This window comes from Sceloporus undulatus, chromosome 1 (assembly GCF_019175285.1).
Source record: "Sceloporus undulatus isolate JIND9_A2432 ecotype Alabama chromosome 1, SceUnd_v1.1, whole genome shotgun sequence".
Lineage (NCBI taxonomy): Eukaryota > Metazoa > Chordata > Lepidosauria > Squamata > Phrynosomatidae > Sceloporus > Sceloporus undulatus.
The window spans coordinates 49262033-49286042 of NC_056522.1; the positions used below are offsets into that span (position 1 = coordinate 49262033).

General features: G+C 39.6%; 1 protein-coding gene across 3 annotated transcripts in view; it reads right to left on the reverse strand.

The window, feature by feature from the left end:
- Window positions 1-24010, reverse strand: part of BABAM2 (BRISC and BRCA1 A complex member 2) — a 171811-nt gene that overhangs the window by 13041 nt on the left and 134760 nt on the right. For all 3 annotated transcript variants that reach the window (XM_042477082.1, XM_042477091.1, XM_042477074.1), the window contains exon 11: window positions 17173-17326. In XM_042477082.1, the coding sequence (XP_042333016.1) occupies window positions 17173-17326 (154 nt within the window). The remainder of the gene's footprint in view (window positions 1-17172; window positions 17327-24010) is intronic.

Here is a 24010-nt window from a genome sequence, read left to right on the forward strand (position 1 = left end):
TTTATTTCCTTGTCTCTTTTTAAATGCAGACATGTAGAGTGTTTTAAAATGCTGCCTAAATTTGCAGTGTTTATTCAGAGAAACAATATGAACATAAAATATTCTTTTAAATGTGGTTTAGTACACAGGTCACATTTCATAACAGGATTACCGTACTGTATTATTATACTTCTAAAGTTTCCCTCTGATCCCAAACAGAAAGTCTTGTGTTTAACATTCAGTTAATAAACAAAGTTCATGAACATCTCAAGGTCACATAAGTGACAAATACTGTAAAGTTATCCCTCTATATTTGTGGCTTTGACCTTTGTGGATTTGATTATTTGTGAATTTAATTTATATGTTCTCCCTAGGAATCTCTAGGTCCTAGAAGTTGATCACAGAGTCATGTTGGAGGACCTAGAGATTCCTAGAAAAAAACACACATCTCTAGGCATTTGTACGTCCTTCAGTGCAATTGTATGGTCAACAACTGGCTGATGTTGACCATAGAGTTGTGCTGGAGGACCTAGATATTCCCAGAGGTGTTCTCTCAGGTACAAAAAAGTGGGGATTATTTGCATTTTTCCCCACTATCATGGGTGCCCTGCGCCCCTAACCTCAGTGAATGTGGAGGGCCCAATGTGTACATAATGATTAATACAAGCATTCTTCAAAATGAACATTCATTTAATATTTCAAAGTATTTTCTATTACTAATTATTCAAATTTAAAATGCCTTTGTTTAATAAAAAGAAAATTATTCAGCAGTGGGTGTATTTTGTTGAATATATGGGCCTTTAAGTTTTGAGAAAATTGAAAAATTGTGTGGACAATAGAGCATTTCAGACTGGTACTTTGAGTACACCATTTCAAAATTAGATTATTTTTCAAAAAGTTGCTTCATCTGTGTCTGCCTTCTAGAATTAGCAATCACATTTAATCTAAAGAGATAGTACTGTTCACTGAACTAAATCCAACTGCTAGTTCCAAGTGAATCAATGGAACCAAATAAACACCAAGTGTCTATTCAATGGATCTACCTTAGTTTAGATTAGTAATTTATTTTAGTCCTTAGTTTTCGTAGTGAAATGTGGAGACCTGTTCATGACCTATCTATCTGTATGCCAAGCTCCTGTGAAATCATTATTTTAAACCCCAGTGATTTCATTGGTTGATTTATGGGTGCGAGAACTGGACAGTGAAGAAAGTGGATAAGAAGAAAATAAATTCATTTGAGATGTGGTGTTGAAGAAGAGTGCTGAGGATACTGTGGACAATCAAAAAGACAAACAAATGGGTCTCAGAACAGATCAAATTGGAAATTTCACTGGAAACCAAGATAATGAAATTCAGGTTGTTGTTCTTTGGCCACATCATGGAAAGGCATGACTTACTGGAAAAGATAATAATGCTAGGAAAGGTGGAGGGATATAGACAGAGAGGAAGATTGCATGCTAGATGGATGGATGCTATTAGGGAGGTCACAGGTATGAATTTGCAGGACCTAAGCAGAGCAGTAGAAGACAGGAAGTCTTGGAGGTGTCTCATTCAAAGGATCGCCATGGGTTGGGATCGACTCAAAGGCAGTTAACAACAACAAACAATAAACAGGTTTATTTAAATGAAGGATTTAAAAGCGTGGCAGAATTTGATGGAGGGATCAGAATGTTTGATGGAGGGATCAGTTTCACATGCACTCTTATGTCTATTCTTAGTTGACAGTTATTTCAGGATGAGCATGTAGTGTCAGGCCCTCCTTTATAGCCTTACAGCGACTCTATCATTGTCCCAGCCAAGTCTCTCCTACTACTTGGAGCTATGGGGCTATGCAGATGGGTGGGCATGCAGCTGCCCCTGTGTTGGCCAGATCAGGGCCATGGCAACCTCATGCCACAGCCCCTATCTGGCCTCCGGAGAGCGCAAAAAGGAGCCACAAAAAGTGGATCCTTTTTGTGCTCTCCAAGGGGTGCCATAGCTGCCACCACGTGGCTTTGTGAAGCCCCTTTGGTGCTGCATTCAATCACGTAGACCAGCGCACTCCAAAATGGCACCCTGGGGTAGGGCTAGGGCATCCAGCGTGTGGATGCTGCGCTCTGGCTCTGCACACAGCCAGCACAAAGTGCCAATCTGTATATGCTCTGAGTCACCAAACTGACATTCTATCCCCAAGAGTAAGAACCCAATTCTGGCCCTGGTTTATATTTAATATATAACACTGAATGTCTGAATCGAACCCTGCCCTTAGCTGTCCTCACATCCCCATATCTCATAATCAACACCACAAAGTTTTTATACTGTCCACTAACCAAAGTTATTACTCTTAAAAACACATTTTAGGGTACATGGCAAAATTACTCATCTAAATCTTTTTAACATACCACATGTTAAGATGAAAAATATATGGCTTCTTTTGCTCCTTAAAGTATTAACAAGCAAATGTATTTTACTTGTAACAAAATTAATCCCTGGCTCCACTTTAAAGTTTAAATTATAGAACACTTCCCACTGTGTCATCAATATATTCTATTTGGCTTTTCAAAATAGTAAAATTTAAACATCCTTCACATTTTCTTCAACATACATCAATATATCTAGTTTCATCAGGTGGTGGCCTTTTGCACTAGAACAGATAATAATAGTTCTATTTCTGCTTTCCATCTTTTAAAAGTTAGATTCAAGCATTCATTTCCCTTTCAGTAGACTCAACAATTTATAAACATGAAGTTTTTTTTAACCATGTTTAGCTTTGATAAAAGTGGTCATGTGAAACAAATAGAACATGCGATATACTGTACAGTCATCCCTCCATATTTGCGGATTTGATTATTCACGGATTTCATTAATATGTTCTCTCTAGGACTGTCTAGGTCAGTGATGGCGAACCTATGGCACGCGTGCCAGAGGTGGCACTCAGAGCCCTCTCTGTGGGCACATGTGCCATTGTCCCAGCACTGAGTTTGCCAGAGTTTGTTACTAGAAAGCCATAGGGACATGGCACTTTGCAATAAATAAGTGGGTTTTGGGTTGCAGTATGGGCACTTGGCCTCGAAAAGGTTCACCATCACTGGTCTAGGTCCTCCAGTGTAACTTTGTGGCCAACTTTAACTAAAAGTTACACTGAAAGACCATTTGTAGCTACTCCAGTGCCATTCTATGGTCAGTGTATGTTGGACATTGATCACAGAGTTACACTGGAGGACCTAGAGATTCCTAGAGAGGTGCCCTCTTAGGTAAAAACAGTGTTTTTGTTATTTGCGTTTTTTCCATATTCATGGGGGTCTTGTTCCCCTAACCCTAGCGAATATGGAGGGACAACTGTATATACACTCATGTATAAATCTAGAAATTTTAGTCACAAAATTGACCCCAAAAACCTGAACTGACTTATCCACTGGTATAGGTAAGCTTGCTAGAGAGATTAAGAACAATAAAAAGGGCTTTTTTGAATATGTCCGCAGCAAAAGGAAGAAGAAGGAAATGGTAGGGCCACTGCGTGGAGAAGATGGCAAAATGCTAACAGAGGACAGAGAAAAGGCAGAATTACTCAACACCTTCTTTGCTTCACTCTTCTCAGAAAAGGAAAAGGGTGCTCAACCTGAGGAAAATGGAGCAGAGGACAGAATAGGGGAATTTCAGCACAGATAAATAAAGAGATAGTACAGGAATACCTGGTTAATCTAAATGAATATAAATCTCCAGGACCTGATGAACTACATCCAAGAGTATTAAAAGAGCTGGCTAATGTAATATTGGAGCCATTGGCAATAATCTTTCAGAACTCCCGGAGAACAAGGAGAAGTCCCAGCAGATTGGAGGAGGGCAAATGTTGTTCCCATCTTCAAAAAGGGAAGAAAAGAGGATTCCAACAATGAGTCTGGCATCAAACCCAGGAAAGATTCTGGAGCAGATCATTAAACAGAGAATGTGTGAACATCTAGAAGGCAATTCCATAATCACAAATAGTCAGAGAAAGAAGTCATGCCAGACAAATCTTATCTCTTTCTTTGATAAAATTACCAGCTTGTTAGATGAAAGGAATACTGTGGACATAGTATATCTTGATTTCAGTAAGGCTTTTGACAAGGTTCCCCATGACATTCTTGCAAACAAGCTTGTATAATGCAGGCTAGACAAGGTAACTGTAATATGGATTTGTAACTGGTTGACTGGCCGAACCCAAAGGGTGCTTAACAATGGCTTCTCTTCTTCCTGGAGAGAAGTGACCAGTTGGGTCCCACAGGGGTCTGTCCTGGGTCCAGTGCTATTCAACATCTTATCAATGACTTGGATGACAGAATTGGTGGTATCAAATTTGCAGATGACACCAAATTAGGAGTAGCTAATACCCCAGAGGCAATGACCTGACTAGACTAGAAAGCTGGGCCAAAGCTAACAAAATGAACTTCAACAGGGAGAAATGTAAGGTACTGCAGTTAGGGCGGAAAAATGAAATGCACAGATATAGGATGGGGGACACCTGTTTGAATGAGACTATGTGTGGAAGGGATCTAGGAGTCCAAGTAGACCACAAGTTAAATATGAGTCAACAGTGCGATGTGGCAGCTAAAAAGGCCAATGCAATTTTAGGCTGCATCAATAAAAGTATAGTGTCTAGATCAAGGTAAATAATAGTGCCACTCTATTCTGCTTTGGTCAGGCCCCACCTAAAATACTGTGTCCAGTTCTGGGCACCACAATTCAAAAAGGACATTGAGAAACTGGAGCATGTCCAAAGGAGGGCGACTAAAATGGTGAAGGGTCTGGAAATCATGCCCTATCAAGAAAGACTCAGGAAGCTGGGGATGTTTAGCCTGGAGAAGAGAAGGTTAAGAGGTGATATGATAGCCCTGTTTAAATATTTGAAAGGATGTCATATTGAGGAGGGAGCCAGCTTGTTTTTTGCTGCTTCAGAGACTAGGACCCGGAGCAATGGATCCAAGCTCCAGGAAAAGAGATTCCACCTCAACATTAGGAGGAACTTCCTGACAGTAAGGGCTGTCGGAGAGTGGTGGAATCTCCTTCTTTGGAGGTCTTTAAGCAGAGCCTGGATGGCTATCTGTAGGGGATACTTTGACTGAGAGTTCCTGCATGGCAGCGGGTTGAACTGGATGGCCTTTGTGGTCTGTTCCAACTCTATGATTCTACTTTAATGGAATCCATCCCTTGGTGAAAGGCAAGAGCATAAATTGTCCTGAAAGCATGGACCCTGCTCTACTCTGTCATTCATCCAGCCTTTAGTGCAAGCACAGTTATGCTTGCTGGAATTTTGTAATTTATTTGGCATTGTTTTCCTTTGCTTCATCCTTTAGATCTTTTGTAACACACCCCTAGGTTTTTCCCTCGGTTTATCCATGGGTCAAATCAAAATCCATAATTTTTGGCCCCAAAACCTGTTCTCGATTTATACGTGAGGTTGACTTGTAGTTGAGTATATAGTTTGGAAATATTGTACCTTTCTACACTGTAATTCAAGTTAAACTGATTAGTACTGTAAGTAAGGATTCTTCAATACCTGTATAGTATTCTGAATCTTCACTCTTTCCCTTCATGTACAATTATATCAGTTGCAGTACAAGCTGTTTCACAAATCTTTGTACAACTCATTATGATTTCATTAGCCTAGGTGTTGCTTGCACTAGTCATGCTAACTCTTCTACTAGCAGTTGCACAAGCACTAGTGAAACAACAACACCTCATCTATTTTTACTACTAGCATAATACTGGATGCAAACCAAGATGTCTAAACTTGGTTTAGCATACAAAGGGTCAATACAAATGGCTCTGTTTCTAAAGTAGATATAACTGGCTCTATTTGTAAAGCAGATATAACCTTTAAAATAATTCCAATATTTATATCAAAGCATAAATAAAGGTCATCCATGTCTGCACATTAGAAAAAAAAGCAAGCCTTAAAAGGCATACTACTTGACACATTCTGTATTACCAGATATAACATTCCACATTTTAATACAAGATAGATATTAACCTAAATGTAATTAGATCCCTTGTTTAATAAACAAAATCCTTCTACTCTCAAAGATTTAACTAGGTATAATGCTGAGATGAGTCCTCTGACATGGTACACTCATTATTTAGAAAACCCTTTATTCTGTCAAAAATTTTACATATACATCTCCCACCATGGCATTACATCTTTAATCATTGTTTTTCCTTTGCCACAGTCAAAGATTTAATGAGAAGTGACCAGAAATAAGTTTCCCAACCTTCCTAATTTGGCTGAAATCCATATTATGCATGACAGCACTGAAGATCCCTGGCAGGCACCTGTCAGAAAGCAACATACCATGTCTTAAGAGCTGCACTCAGCTATCGAAGATGACACTTTTCAAGTTGTACATGAAAAATGTGATTCAGCTAGCCAGACTTTATTGTATTACCACCCACTGTCATGAACATACAAGAACTCCATTGCAGCAGCAATTGCTGCTTTATTATAGGCCACCATCCACATTCATTTTTGGTTTATTGGTTTTCTATTTATACCAACAAGAGCATCTAATTAAAGGGGATTTTGTTACTAGAGCTGTTGTACTAATTATGTATTAAGAAGATTAAGAATAAAGAATGAAATGTATTTGAGCAAAATGTCATTCTTTCAGAATGTCAACATGTTATCCCATCAGCAACTAAAATTTTTCTTTAAGCGAACAATATCATGTAATTAAAGTATGTAGATTTAGGGTAGGCTAAGCTTTGTATAAACTGAAAAGGTGATAGGCAAAGACTAGGTGAGTCTGGGGTTTAGGGGTCTTTCAAAGGCTATCATGATGCCATTACTTCTAATTACATTATCAGTGTTTAATTAAGCATATTTGCAATGACTCTTCTCTCATTTGTGAGTTGTGCAACATAAAAACAGTGTGAGCTGCAAGACGAAAGGATCCACAGTAAAGTGTCATCCAGTGGATCCATTATTATAAGTACAGAGATGTGATGGGCTCATTCTCCCTTTACCCCTCCCAGTAACGCTGGAGTGGGCAAAGTGTGGCCTGCTAGATGTTGGACTACAACTCTTATCATTACATGCTCGTTAGGGGTGATGGGAATTACAATTCAACAACCTCTGGAAGGCTGAATTTTGCTCAATTCTATTGCAAAGAGTGGCAAGATGAATGAATGTTTTCAGCTTCTCCCAGTTTGTTTTTCTAATATCCCACAATCTCCTGACTGTTACATCCATAAGGCACTGCCGGAAAACAAAATAGTAAGGTCAAAAAGCATGTCAATGCAGCATTTGGTGGGTAACATTTCATCTGTAGCACACTGGCATGACATTTTGGGTACTTCTGCTTGTGCAGTTGCCTGAGATATGTGTTTTATTTGCATAATTTATTTTGTTTCTGCTAATTATGGAGGGGGAGAACAGAAAAAGATACAGATGTTTGTACCTTCTGATCTCTGAAAACATTTATTCAAAAGCTATGAAAGGACATATCACATAAATACCCAAAACAGTTTCAAGTTCATTTTTGCACCCAGAAAGGCTAGAAGCCTGCCTCTTTCCGCCAAGTCAAGGTTAACATTCTCAAAATACTGAAACAAGTTTGCTATCTTTTCTTGGTCTTGTGAAATATACACAACTGGCACTTTTAGAATTCAAATGTGATTGATAATGGACAAATCCCAGGAAAGATGGGTAAAATCTGCCTTTTATTTTGCATTTTCTGAAGTCTCATGGGAACCTATGGTATTGCAGAACATAACTGAGAACAGACACTGAATCGGCATGTGTCCAATAGCTAAGTATTATGTGCACAAACAACAAGCAAGCTTTATTTACAATATTCCTACACAAAATTGCAGACTGAGAGGCTGTATGTTCTGTTTACATAGACTTGAATGCCTACTTAAGAAGAAATAAGATTTTTCCCATGGAAATAAAATCCCAAGGTCTGCTTTATATCTGTACCAGGAATAAGATCACTAGTTTCCCATAATTAGCCGTATTTTGTGCCCACCACAGATCACCATGAACTGTGTTTCAGTGTGATGGCCCACAGCTGTCTCCATGAATTTTCCTTTCCTGCAAAAGCAGCTTTTGTGCTGTGAGACTAACCTTGGGCACAGATGTCCTCTTAAACCATACTATTGCTTTTCTTACAGGGCATTAAAGCCAAAGCAAACTTCTGGATGAAAGCATTCCAATTGACTGTCTTCTACTGCATTTCTCCACTCTTATATTGCTCCCATCTTACTCTGCCCCCCCCCCAATTCTAGTACAATCCACATCAGCAAGTTCTTTATACTTCCTCTGGCCTACACACTGTACCACTGCCCTCCATTTTCTCCTCACTATAAGTCCCAGTTTGTTGATATTCTTGATATTACAGGAAAGCATAAGCATGTCAATTTCAACTGAAACACAGAGGAACAAAAACACATTCTGTTTTACAAAGTTTATGACGCCTTTGTTCACAAACGAGCATTGTTAAAACTAGGCTTGCCACTTCATTTCCCTACACAAAGGATTTTGAATTCAAATTGACATTCTCACACACCTAAGGTATATGTTAGTCTGTCCCTGGCTTACCACTCCACCAAATGCATCTGAGGAAGTAGACTTAAGTCTACGAAAGTTCATGCTGGCATCTTCTTTGTTTCAGTTACAGTAGTCTCAAAAGTGTTACAAGATTTCTCTACATACTGATTCTACAGACTAACATGGCTATATCTTTGAGTTCTACACACTGTTTCAGTTAATGTTATCGTTTACTTTGCAAAACTTCATTCGTCCTTTTCAATAGACAATATTTTGGACGAAAGAAAAAAGCAGCTCACTCTGTAAGCAGTAAAACAAGAGGCACAGTTTTTGGATCATGCACCTGTTACAGCAGTGCACAGAAACAGAAAAGATTACTATAATTATTTTGGGATTAGATCTAATATTTCTTCCCACCAAGGATTTACAGAGCTCCATAGAGGAGAACACTCTCCACTCATATAATGTAACTGTAAACTCTTCTCTATCAATAATTATGGATACAGATAAAGCCTTTATGAGAGGAAATTGAAATACTGTGAATATAAAAACCAAAAATGTGAGAAACTATTTTTTCAGAGTTTGCTGCATAAAGAAGTTGCCCCCCCCTTTAAGTAAAAATCTAATGATGGATTTATTGTTTTAAGAAGCTAGGTACATCGCCCAGGTATTTCTATGAAATGAAATATAGTTTATATTGACAATAAATGTTGACTATATTAAACTGGAGGACTAGGAAAAGAGATATTTTATGAACTATTATAAACATTAAGTAAGAAGATGGATATTTTTGACATCTTTTGTTGTTGTGTGCCTTCAAGTAGTTTCCGACTTATGGCGACCCTAAGGCAACCCTATCATGGGGCTTTCCTGGCAAGATTTGTTCAGATGAGGTTTGCCATTGCCTTCCCCTGAAGCTGAGAGCATGTGACTTGCCCAAGGTCACCCAATAGGTTTTATGGCCAAGCTGGGAATTGAACCCTGGTCTTCAGAGGCATACAAGTAAAACAAAAACTAGAATTTATTCTCAAAGATGGCACTTCAAACTAGGTAATAGCTCTGATTAACTATTAGTATATAAAACAACAAAGAAGAAAAACCCTGTAATAATGCCAAAATTTGAGACTAGTTATATAAACTATACAGTATAAGACATTTTGTGAAAGTTTACTCATTTTGATGAAAAAAATAGGCCAGTGTAAGAATATATTCTACATTTTAATTTTTTTTAATATTCCCAGAATTACTTCACTGTGTATGCATAATTAAATATGAAGAAACATTTAACAGGTGACCAAACATATTTAGCCCCTACATTCCAGGACTGAAAACCATTCATGGCTTGTTACTGCTATAATAGCCCAATCCAAAGTTTGAAAAACCATTTCCCTGATTTTAATAGTAAACATGCACAAAGCTACAATCTTTCTGTTTTAAATTGTGACCTCAGAATGTAAGAATGGCCCTCCTGGATTAAACGGAGGGTCCATTCACTTCAGGATTTAGTCATCCTCTTCCTCACACTGGCTAACTAGGTGCTTCTGAGAAATCTTTTGACTGAGCATGAAGCTCATTCAGCTTTCCAGTAAAATTTGGCCACAACAACCAGCAACTAAATTTCACCATTGCTGTCTCCAGATCTATTCAGGTTTTATTATTAGCTAAAACCCATGTATTTAATAAATCTATCGCATATGATGAGAGTTGCAATCATCTGTACAGTGAAAATTGGCATGGCACCTGTTAGTAACTCAAGCTCTAGAGAAAAGCTTGGAAGAGTTACACATCACACATCTCCTAGCCAGTGGCCTCGCTGGCTGCTTGATTCTGGGAGTTGTAATTCTAAAGCCATTCATCAGAATTTCACAAAAGGTTCTCAGCCTCAGTTAACACTCATTGTGCAGTACAGTTATGGAGCCAAGTATGGCAAAGCAATAGCAAAACAGGACTGCCCTTTCGACAGAATATACTATTTGACTATCAAAGAATAAGTGTGGCAATAGGTTGTTTAGTGGGCAGAGGGCACATCCAATGATAGGACACAATGAAAATGAGGGAGTGAAAAAAATTATAGGTTGATACTTTGTATTATTCTGTACAGTGCAACCACATCATATGTGGGCGCACCTTACGCGGCTTCCAGCATATTCTAGAATCTGCGCCGGAAAAAACCCTGGCGTGCCCCAGATGAAGTAATGGAGCCCACACTGCGCCACATTACTTATAATACTTATAATGGGGCTCGAGCATACACGTTTTCCCCTTACATGGGGGGGGGGGGTCCAGAATGGATCCCCACGTAAGGGAAGGGCCCACTGTATTAGGAAGTAATCAAAAAGAAGAAGTAAAAAATTACCATTCCCTGGCCTTTACAAGTCCTATACAGATCTCCCAATGAAATATCAAATATGAAGTGAGTGTATTTTAAAGTGATGTTATTTTTTAAAAGCAAATTCAGTTTACATTTCCCCAGTTTTCTCAAGACCACTCCATTCTGTGATAGAAATGTGGTCATATGAGCATTAACCTTTTTTACTGCACTTCTAATTCGCATTTTTCTAATGTGGAGAAACCTGAAGCAGAAATACTGCTGTCTGAGGACTTTTTTCTTTCCATCAAATAGCGGTGTGGTTGACACTTGTATTCATCCTACCCAAAGCAATATGGAGAAAGCAATCATGCTGGATTCGCATGTCACAGTAAACGAGGGATCTACAGGAACATCAGCTTGCCATTGAAAACAAAAAAAGAGTGACTGCATTGTCATGTCAGGCATGGCTAAATAAACTACAGAACTTTGGTCCATGGTTTTGTGACAAGTCAACCTAATAGAAGGCTGGCTTTCTGGTTTCTTTTCCCTCCTAATAAGCTAATAATAAATCAACCCTAAAACAAATTTGGGATTATTTCTCAGGCTTCTCAGGGAAGAGACAAAACCAGAGATAATTCTGGTTGTATGTCACAACAAACAACACACAGACTTAAGATCTGCAGTTTATTTAGGTGCTATTCAAGTAAGCTGGACTGATTTTTCAGCTGGTATATGCTAGCTTATCCTTGACAAACTGGAATTCTCTTGAATTCCAGCTTTTTGTACTATCTAAATGCAGCCACTGTGTAGCTAGATGCATGTACTATAAGTACCATAACTAAAAAGGCACAGAACACAAGATTTCCAAGTCCTGTTGAAAGGCCTAGGCAACTGACACTAGAATCATAGAATCATAGAATCATAGAATCATAGAATCATAGAGTTGGAAGAGACCGCAAGGGCCATCCAGTCCAACCCCCTGCCATGCAGGAAATCCAGATCAAAGCATCGTCGACAGATGGCCATCCAGCCTCTGTTTGAAGACCTCCAAGGAGGGAGACTCCACTACACTCCGAGGAAGTGCATTCCACTGTCGAACAGCCCTTACTGTCAGGAAATTCCTCCTAATGTTGAGGTGGAATCTCTTTTCCTGTAGCTTGCATCCATTGCTCCGGGTCCTAGTCACTGGAGCAGCAGAAAACAAGTTTGCTCCCTCCTCAATATGACATCCCTTCAAGTATTTAAATAGGGCTATCATATCACCTCTTAACCTTCTCTTCTCCAGGCTAAACATCCCCAGCTCCCTGAGTCGTTCCTCATAGGGCAAGGTTTCCAGACCTTTCACCATTTTAGTCGCCCTCCTTTGGACACGCTCCAGTTTCTCAATGTCCTTTTTGACATAATACCTTGACTACTTAAAGATATAGCCATGTTAGTCTGTAGAATCAGTACAGTGGTACCCCGGGATACGAAATGACCGCGTTACGAAATTTCCGGGATACGAAAAAATTAGATAGGAAAAAACTGTTCCGGGATACGAAGGTTTTTTTGGGTTACGAAAAATTTTTTTGGTGCTTTTCGGCGCTTTTTCGCACGAAATCGCGGCTTTCTAGCGCTAGCGGCTATGGCTTTTTCGGGTTGCGAAATCTTTCGGGTTACGAACGCCGCGGCGGAACGAATTAATTTCGTAACCCGGGGTACCACTGTATCTAGAGAGATCTTGTAGCACCTTTGAGACTAAATGAAAGAAAGAAGTTGGCAGAATGAGCTTCCGTAGACTTCAGTCTACTTCCTTAGATGCATTTTTAGCTGGACTGGTTTTTCAAAAAGCATCTTACAGCGAGAACCTGCAATGACCTCTGATGACCCTACTCACCTATCTGTATAGTTCAATACTTTCTATGGGAGAAGATACACAGAAACAAGGTAGATGTATAATCTTTTCTCTTGATCTTTTGAGTAACACACATACTTAAAACATTCCATACAAGTACCCTGAAAGGACAAAATAATAAGAACACACCCAATAAGACAATAAAAAGCAAGCATGTTTGAACCACCCATGAAGAATCAATTATTTAAAAACTCCCCCTGAAGTATATTGTTTATCATGTGAAAAGTAGTACTTGGAATTTCTCTTTTTTCTCCTAAAGTAGGATTCTCAATCACACTAAATGTTTGGTTTACTAAGTTATTTTTAATCAACTCATCAGTCTAAATAATAAGCACACAACAAATAAATACACTGCACTACTGTATTCTAATATAAAAGATTTGGGCATATTCTATTTACTGTCAGTAAGTAAGACAGAATGATTAGCCAGACTCATTCAGAAACTGGTTGTTTTTAATAATGAAGTAAATGCAGGTTCACAGCTCCTTCTGTGTATTACTATGTTTACACCAAACTCATTAATAGATTCAAGGTTGTCACCTCATAGTGACAGTCTTTGTTTACATCAATAAAGATTCTTCTTTTTCACTATCCCAGACTAGTTTTCAGGTTCTCATATCCTTAAATGAACAATGGTTTATATCCTCTTGTGATAATGGTCACATGTTTAAAATAGAAATAAAACATGAGATGAGAATGACTGAGTATGTTTTACTGCTGCCACTGCCACTGCAACTTGGTGGCATAAAAAAGTGGCAATTTTCCTTAAAAAGCTCCCTGTGACTTTAAACAGGCATGCATTTTTGACCTGTGTTGTTTCAAATGTCTGGGAGACTTCTATGTGTGTAGATCTATATTTAAGCAAAGCTTAAAAGTTTTTAGAGGTCAACTGTGATTTTAAAGGAAAAGAAATGCCTTTGATGTTGCTATGCCACTGATTTCAATGGCAAAGTTAATGGTGGTAGGACTCGGGGGGGGGGCATGAGAATTGTGAGGGGGCTGCATGCATTTGTCAGGCCACCTCTCCTCTAAGGAGCTGAACCCGTGGGCCAAAAGGCCCATGGTCCCCCGGTCTGGTGTTGTCTTGTACAGATGATGCAGGCCAATAGGATTGGTCAGTTTGGATGCCAATCTGGCAGTTCTGGAATAGCCCCAGCCCCAAACGCTCTTAATGCAGTCTAAAAATACCAACTGTTTCTGCAGTGACAGCTGGTAGACAGCACAACTTTGTGCCTCCTTACCTCCCATCACTGTCACATCTGCTCTGAAGGCTCCATTTGCAGCCTGTGACATTGGAAGGGGTGTCAGGCCACTTGAGTGCAGCCAGGTGCCACATTTCCAACCTTACAGACCACAGTGGGGGCCTTCAGAACAGATGTGATGGTGGCAACAGGTAAGGGACACATAGAGGTAGTGGCAGCTGCACGGCATGGTGGTGGGCAGGAACATGTATAAGAAATGGAAGAACGGGGAAATCACCAAAGAGGAATTCAAACAAATAGTGAGCACGTGTAGGGGTAAAGTCAGGAAAGCTAAAGCACAGAATGAATTCAGGCCTGCTAGAGAGATTAAGAACAATGAAAAGGGCTTTTTTGGATATGTCCACAGCAAAAGGAAGAAATAGGAAATGGTAGGGCCACTGCGTGGAGAAGATGGCAAAATGTTAACAGGGGACAGAGAAAAGGCAGAATTACTCAAAATGCCATTGAAACCCACAAACAACTTGACAATTTCAACAGGAAAGAGGAAACCTTTAAAGTAAACAAGGTTTGGCTACCAGTCCTGAAAAACAGCAAGATAAAGACTCAACAAATGCAAATGAGAAATCTCTCAGCAGACAATGAGCACAATCAAGCAGACACTAATCCTCTTTTGTATACCCTCCCACCCTGAGGCCTGCCATTAGCAACAGAACAATACACATGCAAATCATTCCTGCCTTTCCAAGTCACACAATACATATACCCAAGTTCTTTCCAGGCAAAGTACCGTGCAGGTCATCTTCAAATTCTCTGAAGAAACGTCAATAAGAAACTCTTCTAGAACATGGTCACATAGCCCGAAAAAACCACAAAAAACTATGGACGCTGGCCATGAAAGCCTTCGACTTCACTCAACACCTTCTTTGCCTCAGTCTTCTCAGAAAAGGTAAAGGGTGATCAACGTGAGGATAAAGGAGCAGAGGACAGAATAGGGAAATTTCAGCACAGAATAAGTAAAGAGATAGTACAGGAATATCTGGTTAATCTAAACGAACATAAATCTCCAGGACTAGACAAACTAGATCCAAGGGTATTAAAAGAACTGGCAAATGAAATATCAGAGCCATTGGCAATAATCTTTGAGAACTCCTGGAGAACAGAAGTGCCAGCAGACTGGAGGAGGGTAAACGTTGTCCCCATCTTCAAAAAAGGGGGAAAAGATGATCCCAACAATTATCGTCCAGTTAGTCTGACATCAGTACCAGCAAAGATTCTAGAGCAGATCATTACACAGAGAGTCTGCGAACATCTGGAAAGCAATGCCATAATTACAAAAAGTCAACACGGGTTTCAGAAAAAGAAGTCATGCCAGACAAATCTAATCTCTTTCTCTCTCTCTCTCTCTCTCTCTCTCTCTCTCTCTCTCTCTCTCTTTTTTTGGATAAAATTACCAGTTTGGTAGATGAAGGGAATGCCGTGTATATAGTATATCTTGATTTCAGTAAGGCCTTTGACAGGGTTCCCCATGACATTCTTGCAAACAAGCTAGTGAAATGTGGGCTGGACAATGTAACTGTTACATGGATTTGTAATTGGTTGACTGGCCAAACCCAATGGGTGCTCAATAATGACTCCTTTTCATCCTGGAGAGAAGTGACCAGTGGGGTCCCACAGGGTTCTGTCCTGGGCCCCGTGCTGTTCAACATCTTTATCAATTACTTGGATGACAGAATTGGGGGTATACCTATCAGATTTTCAGATGACACCAAATTAGGAGGAGTAGCTAATACCCCTGAGGACAGGATCAAAATTCAGAATGACCTGAATAGATTAGAAAGCTGGGCCAAAGCTAACAAAATGAATTTCAACACAGAGAAATGTAACGTACTGCATTTAGGGCAGAAAAATGAAATGAACTGATATAGGATGGGTGACACCTGGCTGAAAGAGACTATGTGTGAAAAGGATCCAAGTAGACCACAAATGGAACATGAGTCAACAGTGTGATGCGGCAGCTAACAAGGCCAATGCGATTTTAGGCTGCATTAATAGAAGTATAGTGTCTAGATCAAGGGATGTAATAGTCCTACTCTATTCTGCTCTGGTCAGGCCCCACCTGGAATATTGTGTCCAGTTCTGGGCATCACAATTTAAGAAGGACATTGAGAAACTGGAGTGTGACCAAAGGAGGGTGACTAAAATGGTGAAGGGTCTGGAAACCATGTCGTATGAGGAACAACTTAGGGAGCTGGGGATGTTTAGCCTGGACAAGAGAAGGTTAAGAGGTGATATGATACCCCTGTTTAAATACTTGAAAGGATGCCATATTGAGGAGGGAGCTAGCTTGTTTTCCGCTGCTCGAGACTAGGACTCGGAGCAATGGATGCAAGCCAGAGGAAAAGAGATTCCACCTCAACATTAGGAGGAACTTCCTGACAGCAAGGGCCGTTCGACAGTGGAACAAACTCCCTCGGAGTGTAGTGGAATCTCCTTCCTTAGAGGTTTTTAAACAAAGGCTGGATGGCCATCTGTCGGGGATGCTTTGATTGAGATTTCCTGCATCGCAGGGGGCTAGACTGGATGGCCCTTGTGGTCTCTTCCAACTCTAAGATTCTATGATTCTACTTGTTTTCATTTGTTTCTCAGTGAAGAACTCATGCCTGCATTTATAATAATAATAATAATAATAATAATAATAATAATAATAATAAAATATTTATTTGTATCCGCCTCTTTGAGGATCGAGACGGGTAACAGCAGAGTTTATACAATGTAGAACAATAAAAACAACAAGGCCCACAAGACCCCAGCCCAACCCTCCCTCTCATGTATAAAATTAAATAATAAAACATGGTTAAAAAAACATAACAATATGACAAAATTAATAAACAAACCACGAATATGAAAAATAATAAAAGGAAGGGGATTCAATTGGTTCTGGACATTATCAATCGGGGAAGGGCTTTACACAACTTTCATTGGTGCTGCCCAATTACAATGGAAGCTAGGCCTCTTGCCCTGGGAACTTGCCCTGGGAACAGACAAAATTTGGATTGAGCATGCTCATGATGACAGCAGATCCTTTCGCTATAACTCTTGGACAAGGTTGTATCTTGTAATGGAGGGTAAGTGACAAATCTGTTAACAGGCTGTTGCTGAAGCATGAGGTTCATTTTCTACAACTGCCTCCAAATTTTGACAACTATGAAGCTAAGACAAAGCAGTAAGCAACTAAATATGTAGTATATTGCACAACTACTTCACAGAAAGGAATGAAACTTACTTTGCTCTCTTGGCCATCTCATTGCCATCCCACCGTGGACTGTAGGGGTAGTTTTTCTGAGCTTGGGAATACAGCTCTCCACTGTTAGTGAAGTGATAGACAGATTGAAATGTTAACGTTGGCTGGTCCCGAGGAAAGTACAGTGGCAGGTCAACTACAAAGAAAAAAAAAATGGCACATTAGACATTTTATTCTAGAAAGAAATCTGCAGATAAACTAACCTTTTAAGAAATATGGACAAAATCAAACAGATGCTTGGGGAATTGTTATTTTGTTTCTAATAAACAGTTAATGCACTTAAAAGTTTTGTTCCTAATAAACTGTTAATGCACAGTTGTGTTCTAAAGTTCTGTTTTAAAAGGTCTTTCACATTTCTGCCAAAATGTGATAATGTGGGTTAAACTAAAATCAACTTTGTACTGAATCACTGTTTTACTCTGAAAGATTTTCAATACTTGATATACACATGCAGAGCAAAACACTATACAGTGAGCCCTTGGTTTGGTTCCAGGACTCCCTGTGGATACCAAAATCTGTAGATGCTCAAGTCCCATTAAATACAATGGCATAGTAAAATGGTGTCCCTCATATAAAATGGCAAAATCAAGGTTTGCTTTTTGGAATTTATATATTTTGAATATTTTCAATCTGTGGATGCTTGAATCCATGGATAAAAAATCCATAGATATGAAGGGCTGACTGTACAGTGGTCCTGCTTGTGGCTTGCCCTATCTCATATTTCCCAATGGCAGTGTACACCCTCAGGCGCACTAATGCAGGTACAGTACATGCACATTGCCACATTTTTCCCCATTTGCAATGGAGGGGGGGCAGAGGAATCAGACCTTTGTGGATGTGAACGGCCCACTCTACATATAATAGATAATACATTTATGTTTTGGTCCCTCATAGAGCTTACAGTTGGCCCTTCCTATCAGTGGGGGTTCCGTTCCAGAGCCCCCAATCTGTGGATAATAAATAGCACAGGACCTCAAGTCCCATTATTGTCAATTGATGTTTGACAGCACTGGTGTGGCTGCGTGACAATAATGGGGGCAGAGCCACCTGTGGATGCTATAATTCACAGGTGGTCAGCTTGCTGATATGGAGATTGAGTGTATTTGAAAAGAGGAAACCCTGACATAAAATAGGCAGTCCATCTAACTGATGTCTGTGTTGCTACTTGGCTAAGTGATGCCCCTATAGTGGCATTCTCTGGGAGTCAAAAATCCAGTTAATCCTATTACAGTCTGCCCTTTTCATACATGGGGGATCCGTTCTGGACCCCCCTCCCCCACATATGAGAAAAAACACCTATGCTCAAGTCTCATTTGTTTGTATAATGGCACGCTTGTGCATGCCATTTTATCCTCTGCTCCTTCCCATATGCGTATGCTCAAAGCCACGTATGGTAAGTCTGCGTATGGCAAGGACAGACTGTATATGGTGCATCAGTTTCAACTCTACGAGGCTATGCATTCTTTGTTCTCATTTCCAATATTAGGAAATATTCAGTTCTGTGCTATGCTCAAGTTTTGCCTTTTCCATAATTCTATGGCCTTTGCTATTATTCTAAGCCATTCTGCTGTGCTAATGTAGTATTCCGGATTAGTCTAGGCTAATGCATCAGGTTTTATGCATGTAGAACTTTGAACGTATAAGACAAAACTAAATTTACATCATTATTATTCAACGAGAATGACCAGTGAATAGGCAGCTCCATTTCTAACCATTTTAGGAACAATAAAGACAAGCTTCCCCTGTTTGCATATGATCTTGTTTTTGCAAGAATTTTCAACGTGTTCAACAGACTTTTTCGGAAAATAACAGCAAATGTTTTCAGTTACCGACCTTAAGCTTATTCAAAATAAGCATATTTTTTTTCAATTGTCCATGCACTTAACAAAATAAAACCAATGACATTGAAGAATGGGGCAACTAAGGTTGCCATAATACTCCTTCACAAAACTGGAATAAAAGTATATGGGACTAGATTGGGTGGGTTATGAACAAAAAACAACCACCCATAAACACATTTTGACATTTAACATTTTTTATTGCATGTTTCAGTTATTATCATCTTCATCCTCATCAAATCAGCACATAGAAAGAAAACAGAAATTAGTCTGAATCAAGCGACTAATTAACTAATTAATTAATTTTTGCCTAACCTCCCGTGCCCCCACGGGACTTAAACAATTGGCAGACAGGGAAATCCAAACAAAAACCAAGGAGTGGAATTTTTCCTACTGCTGTAAATAAATGTTTGCAGGGATAGAAAGGACAGCTCTGCGGGTTGAGTTTCTGCCACAAGAAAATATCTTCTTTTCTAACAGAAATAGAAAACACAGCAACTTTTTGTTGTTGTTGTTTTTAGTTTGCAGTGTACCGATCAAATCACCTCATCCTGATGGGTTTCCTCTTTTCTGATTTATGTTTTGGACCCATTGTTTCTACTATTCCAATCTAGGTGCAAGTTCAGAATGACAAAAGCAACAACAACCCTGTCCTTCTCCTCAGTAGCAAAAACTACATCTTGCAGCTGCTGGAGGACAAGAAGAAGTTATCAGACTTTCAGTTTCACAGCAAGACTCTTCCACTTTGTGGTGAGGAGAGAAAGAGAGAGAGAAAGAGAGAGACTTGTGGAATGGAAGCCTGGTGTTATACATGCACCTCCTCCACCTCCTTAAGCAGTGGGAAGGACCAGATAAGAGAGAGCATGTCCCAGGACTGAGACAAGCAAAAGCTGAGCATGGAAACACTGCTTTGCTAGCCCTCAGCTTGTAGGTGATCTTGGCTTTCTTCCCTCCCTGCAATGAAGGAGAAATCTGGGTTAACCAGCCCAGTCAGCCAGGACATTTTAGACCCTTTGTGATGGCAAGCCTAGGTGCAACGCACAAACTAATATCTTCTTTGTACATCTCTTAGAAAACCAGAATTACTATGCCTATTACAATGTACAATTTTATATCATTTCCAGCAATAGTTGCAAATCACAAGGAATCCATTGACTGCTATGTGTAAAGATCTTCCCAAACAATCACATTTGGCTGAACGCTTGCTAAAAGTAAACATGTAGGTATTCCAGAATATAAAGGTCTTAAATAAACCCCTCCCTCCCTCATAAAAGTCTAATGGCAAAATACCTTCTTGTTATAGTGAAAAACTTCTTCCTACATTGAAGAAATTTCATCAGTTTATATCTGCAGGAACTGGTATGTGCCACACACAATGATTTTGCAGCAAATTAGTCTGCATTAATTAGCAAAAGTATCTCTGTACACACAGCTGTTCTTGAGCTCCAGGCATAGTAAGTCTAATGGAGCAGTGTCTGAGACTTTTATAGTCAACTGTTGTAGATTTTTAATTTTTTTTTAAAAAAACCAGATTTAAAAACAAAAAACAAAACTGCATTATTCTGTGATATCCTCATTCCCAACCAGAGTCAGATTAAGAGTGATCTCAACATGGTTGATTTAGGGAATCATCCAGGCTGGTCAGAAGGGTTCTCTGCACCTTCTAGATGGCAAAATGGCTAATACATGGTACACAAATGTTGAAAAGCTAAGCATGGCCAGCTGAGATGACGCAGGAGAGTACATAATGGGCACTCATTGTCCTTCCCATGACTGAGCATATAGCACTACTGTATCATTTAAAAACCAACTGCTTGCTATTTTGGGGATTGGGTGGCTGGTGAACTTGAATACCATTTGGTACATTCAATAAATGGTACAGTATTCAATAAGTAACTCTGTTGACTGATTACTGATCTACGTACTTAAAAAACAGATGAGGTTAAAATAATTTACCACCTTTTAAATGATTGGCAAATAAATGACATATCAGTGACAGCATCAGAGATATTTGTGAAGCCAGCATCAGAGGTATTTGTATTATTCTTATCATTTAAGAATCAAAAGGTCTAGTCTGCCATATGAGGTTAATATAAATCATTGGAACTGGGCTGCAATTTTAAGGTGAGGACTTACTTTGTTGTTTGTGCTTTGCTGTTAAACTCTATTTCTTTTATGTGTTTTGTTTTTTAAACCACGACTTCCCAACTATCAGTTTCTTAAAAGAAATGCCAAATAGCTAGTATAAAGCTTTGAGAGAATAAAACTTCAGTGCAGAAAGTTAACAATATCTGCTGTATGCATTTCATTTATTTTTTTTACTGAAGAATTCTGAGTCTCCATTATCTTGATTTTCAGAATTTCTGACTTACTGAAATAGGTAGTAATAGCACTTTTTCTTATTAAGTAAGTCAAAAGCTTTGTTTTAACAGCATAGTATATATATAGTACTGAAGTCATGTTTAAAAGCACAATAAAGACAAGACTGTCAATTTAAAGAAACATTCATTTGCTGTGATTAGCCTTTCAGCAACTGTAGTAATTTTTTTCCCAACAGACTGTTTCAATGAAAAAAAAGAAAAGGAGATTATTCTTAAGTAAAAATCACAGGGATGTTGTAAGGACTCAGCTATAGCTAATTATTGAGTCAATGTGCACAAGCAAATACTGCTCTGTGTTTTCTTAGCTTCTTTGCCCATAGCACATGTACATCTCTAAAACAGCTCCTCCAGCCCATAGGCCTGTTGACTATTACCCCCCCAGCTCAAGGTGACTTCCAATTGCTTTCAGGTTTTCCCATTCCCCTAAGTTCATGAAAACATATTTTTGTGTGTCCGAAATGTACCCAATGGGGTTGTCCACATGGGCCAAATGGCCCAGCCTTCCCTCAGCTTTGTATCGTCTAGTTTAGATGACACAGGCCAAAACCTGTGGGGCAGGATCAGGCCTGATCCTACTTGTGCACATGCAGTCCAGAGGATCTGGTCTGACCCCAAGGTAAAAAGCCTTTGTCACAGGTTAAAACAGTCCTCGTTTTCTGAAGAATTGCTAAGAAACTCCACAGCAAAACATGACATCATGCTAGGGGGTATCACAGAAGACGCTCACCCTAACTTTCTGGATACTGTTTCTGAAAGTATATTAACATGAGAAAGGATTACATTCACTGATAGGTCCTGTTACTGTGGACTTAATCCCATTATCTTCCTTGTTAAAAAACAGAAGGCTTAAAATATGTGTGCATAGTCTCAAGACATACTCAACAAATTGCAATTCGAGAAGACTTACCATATATACTCATGTATAAGTCGACCTCATGTATAAGTCAAGGGCAGTTTTTGGATCCAAAGTCATGGATTTTGATATGACCTGTGGATAAGTCGAGGGGCAAACACTGGAGGATGTTACAAAAGATCTAAAGGAGGGGGGAAACAAAGCACCACTTCCCTCCCTATATCTCACTCTCTGGACCTCTCCCAAGCATCAGTCTCAGCATGGAAAAGGGGAAACATCAGCGTGCATGTGCGCACACACACACTCTTCCCCTTACCAAAAGCATCTCCAAGGCACATGGCTTGTGAAAAGGAGGACAGACCCCACTGTCTCTGCTTTTCACTCCCAGACTCCCAAGGCTCATAGCTAGCAGAAATGGAGGACAGGCCTTTCTCTCTCTCTGCTTTTCACCCCCAAGGCTCATAGCTAGCAGAAATGGAGGACAGGCCTTTCTTTCTCTCTGCTATTCACTCCTAGGACTCCTAAGCTCATAGCTAGCAGAAATGGAGGACAAAGCTTTCTCTCTCTCCCCCTTTCACCCCCAGGATTCCAAAGCTCATAGCCAGCAGAAATGGAGGACAAACCTTTCTCTCTCTCTCCCTTTCACTCCCAGGGCTTCCAGGCAAAATGGGGTACAAGCCAGGGCATGTTCCTTTCCTAACAGCAACTTGTTAGGTCTGGCTGTGCGGGAAAGCAGAGAGGGAAACACACACACACACACAGAGGGAGAGAGGAGGAAATGAGAGCCGGCGCTGGGGCTTCAAACAGGGAGCCCTTACAAGGCTACAGAGAAAGGTGGGCACTTCTTCTTTCACAAAATATATTAGCATTAACTCATTGACCCTTCCATAAGTCTACCCAGGATTTTGGAGTTCATTTTGGGGCATAAATTTTTCGACTTATAGTTGAATATATACGGTAGTATTCTGTGGATTCTTAAGCTGTGTTTCTTTGGCTTGTTTTCCACCATGAGAGAAAGGAAAACATACACTTGTTTGCAGCTGCAGTTTGACTGACATAGGCTTTGTTTCAACTGGAAGTCAGGAATAGGCGATTAACAGAAGAACAACAAAGAGGAATTGGAAGGAAACGAGAGGCAGCAGAACAGTGTAGGAGTTCTAGGAGGCAGTTCATGGGAAAAGCAGAATGGACCGTATTGTTTAAGACAAGACACTTAGACTGCAGGGGAGTTGGAAGGGTTAATGGACGTAAGGGTATAAAGATGGGATGGGGCAAAGTGGTGTAAGTGATAAGATCAAGGAGTCTGTAACTGACTCCTTGGGCTAGAGTCAATGCAGAGATTTTAGGAGAGGCATCAATTAGTCTGAATAAAATTAAGGATTTTGATAAGTTATGGATGGCAGTGAAAACACTGAGTTGTCCAATGGAAGGTCAAAGCAAAGACTGTAACAGGCAAGGTAGGAATGAACCACAGCCTGAACTTGAGTTTTAGCCAAGTGGATAAAAAGAAGGATTTTTGTAGTATAGAATATGATCTAGCAGCAGATTGAAGTGGAGAAACAAAGGAGAGGCAGAATAAAAAAAAACAAGGCTTTTATATCATCATCATCATCATCATCATCATCATCATCATCATTATTATTAAGCTTTATTTATATAGCGCTGTAAATTTACACAGCACTGTACATAAAAACATTTAATTAGACGGTTCCCTGCCTTCATGCTTACAATCTAAGAAGACACGACAC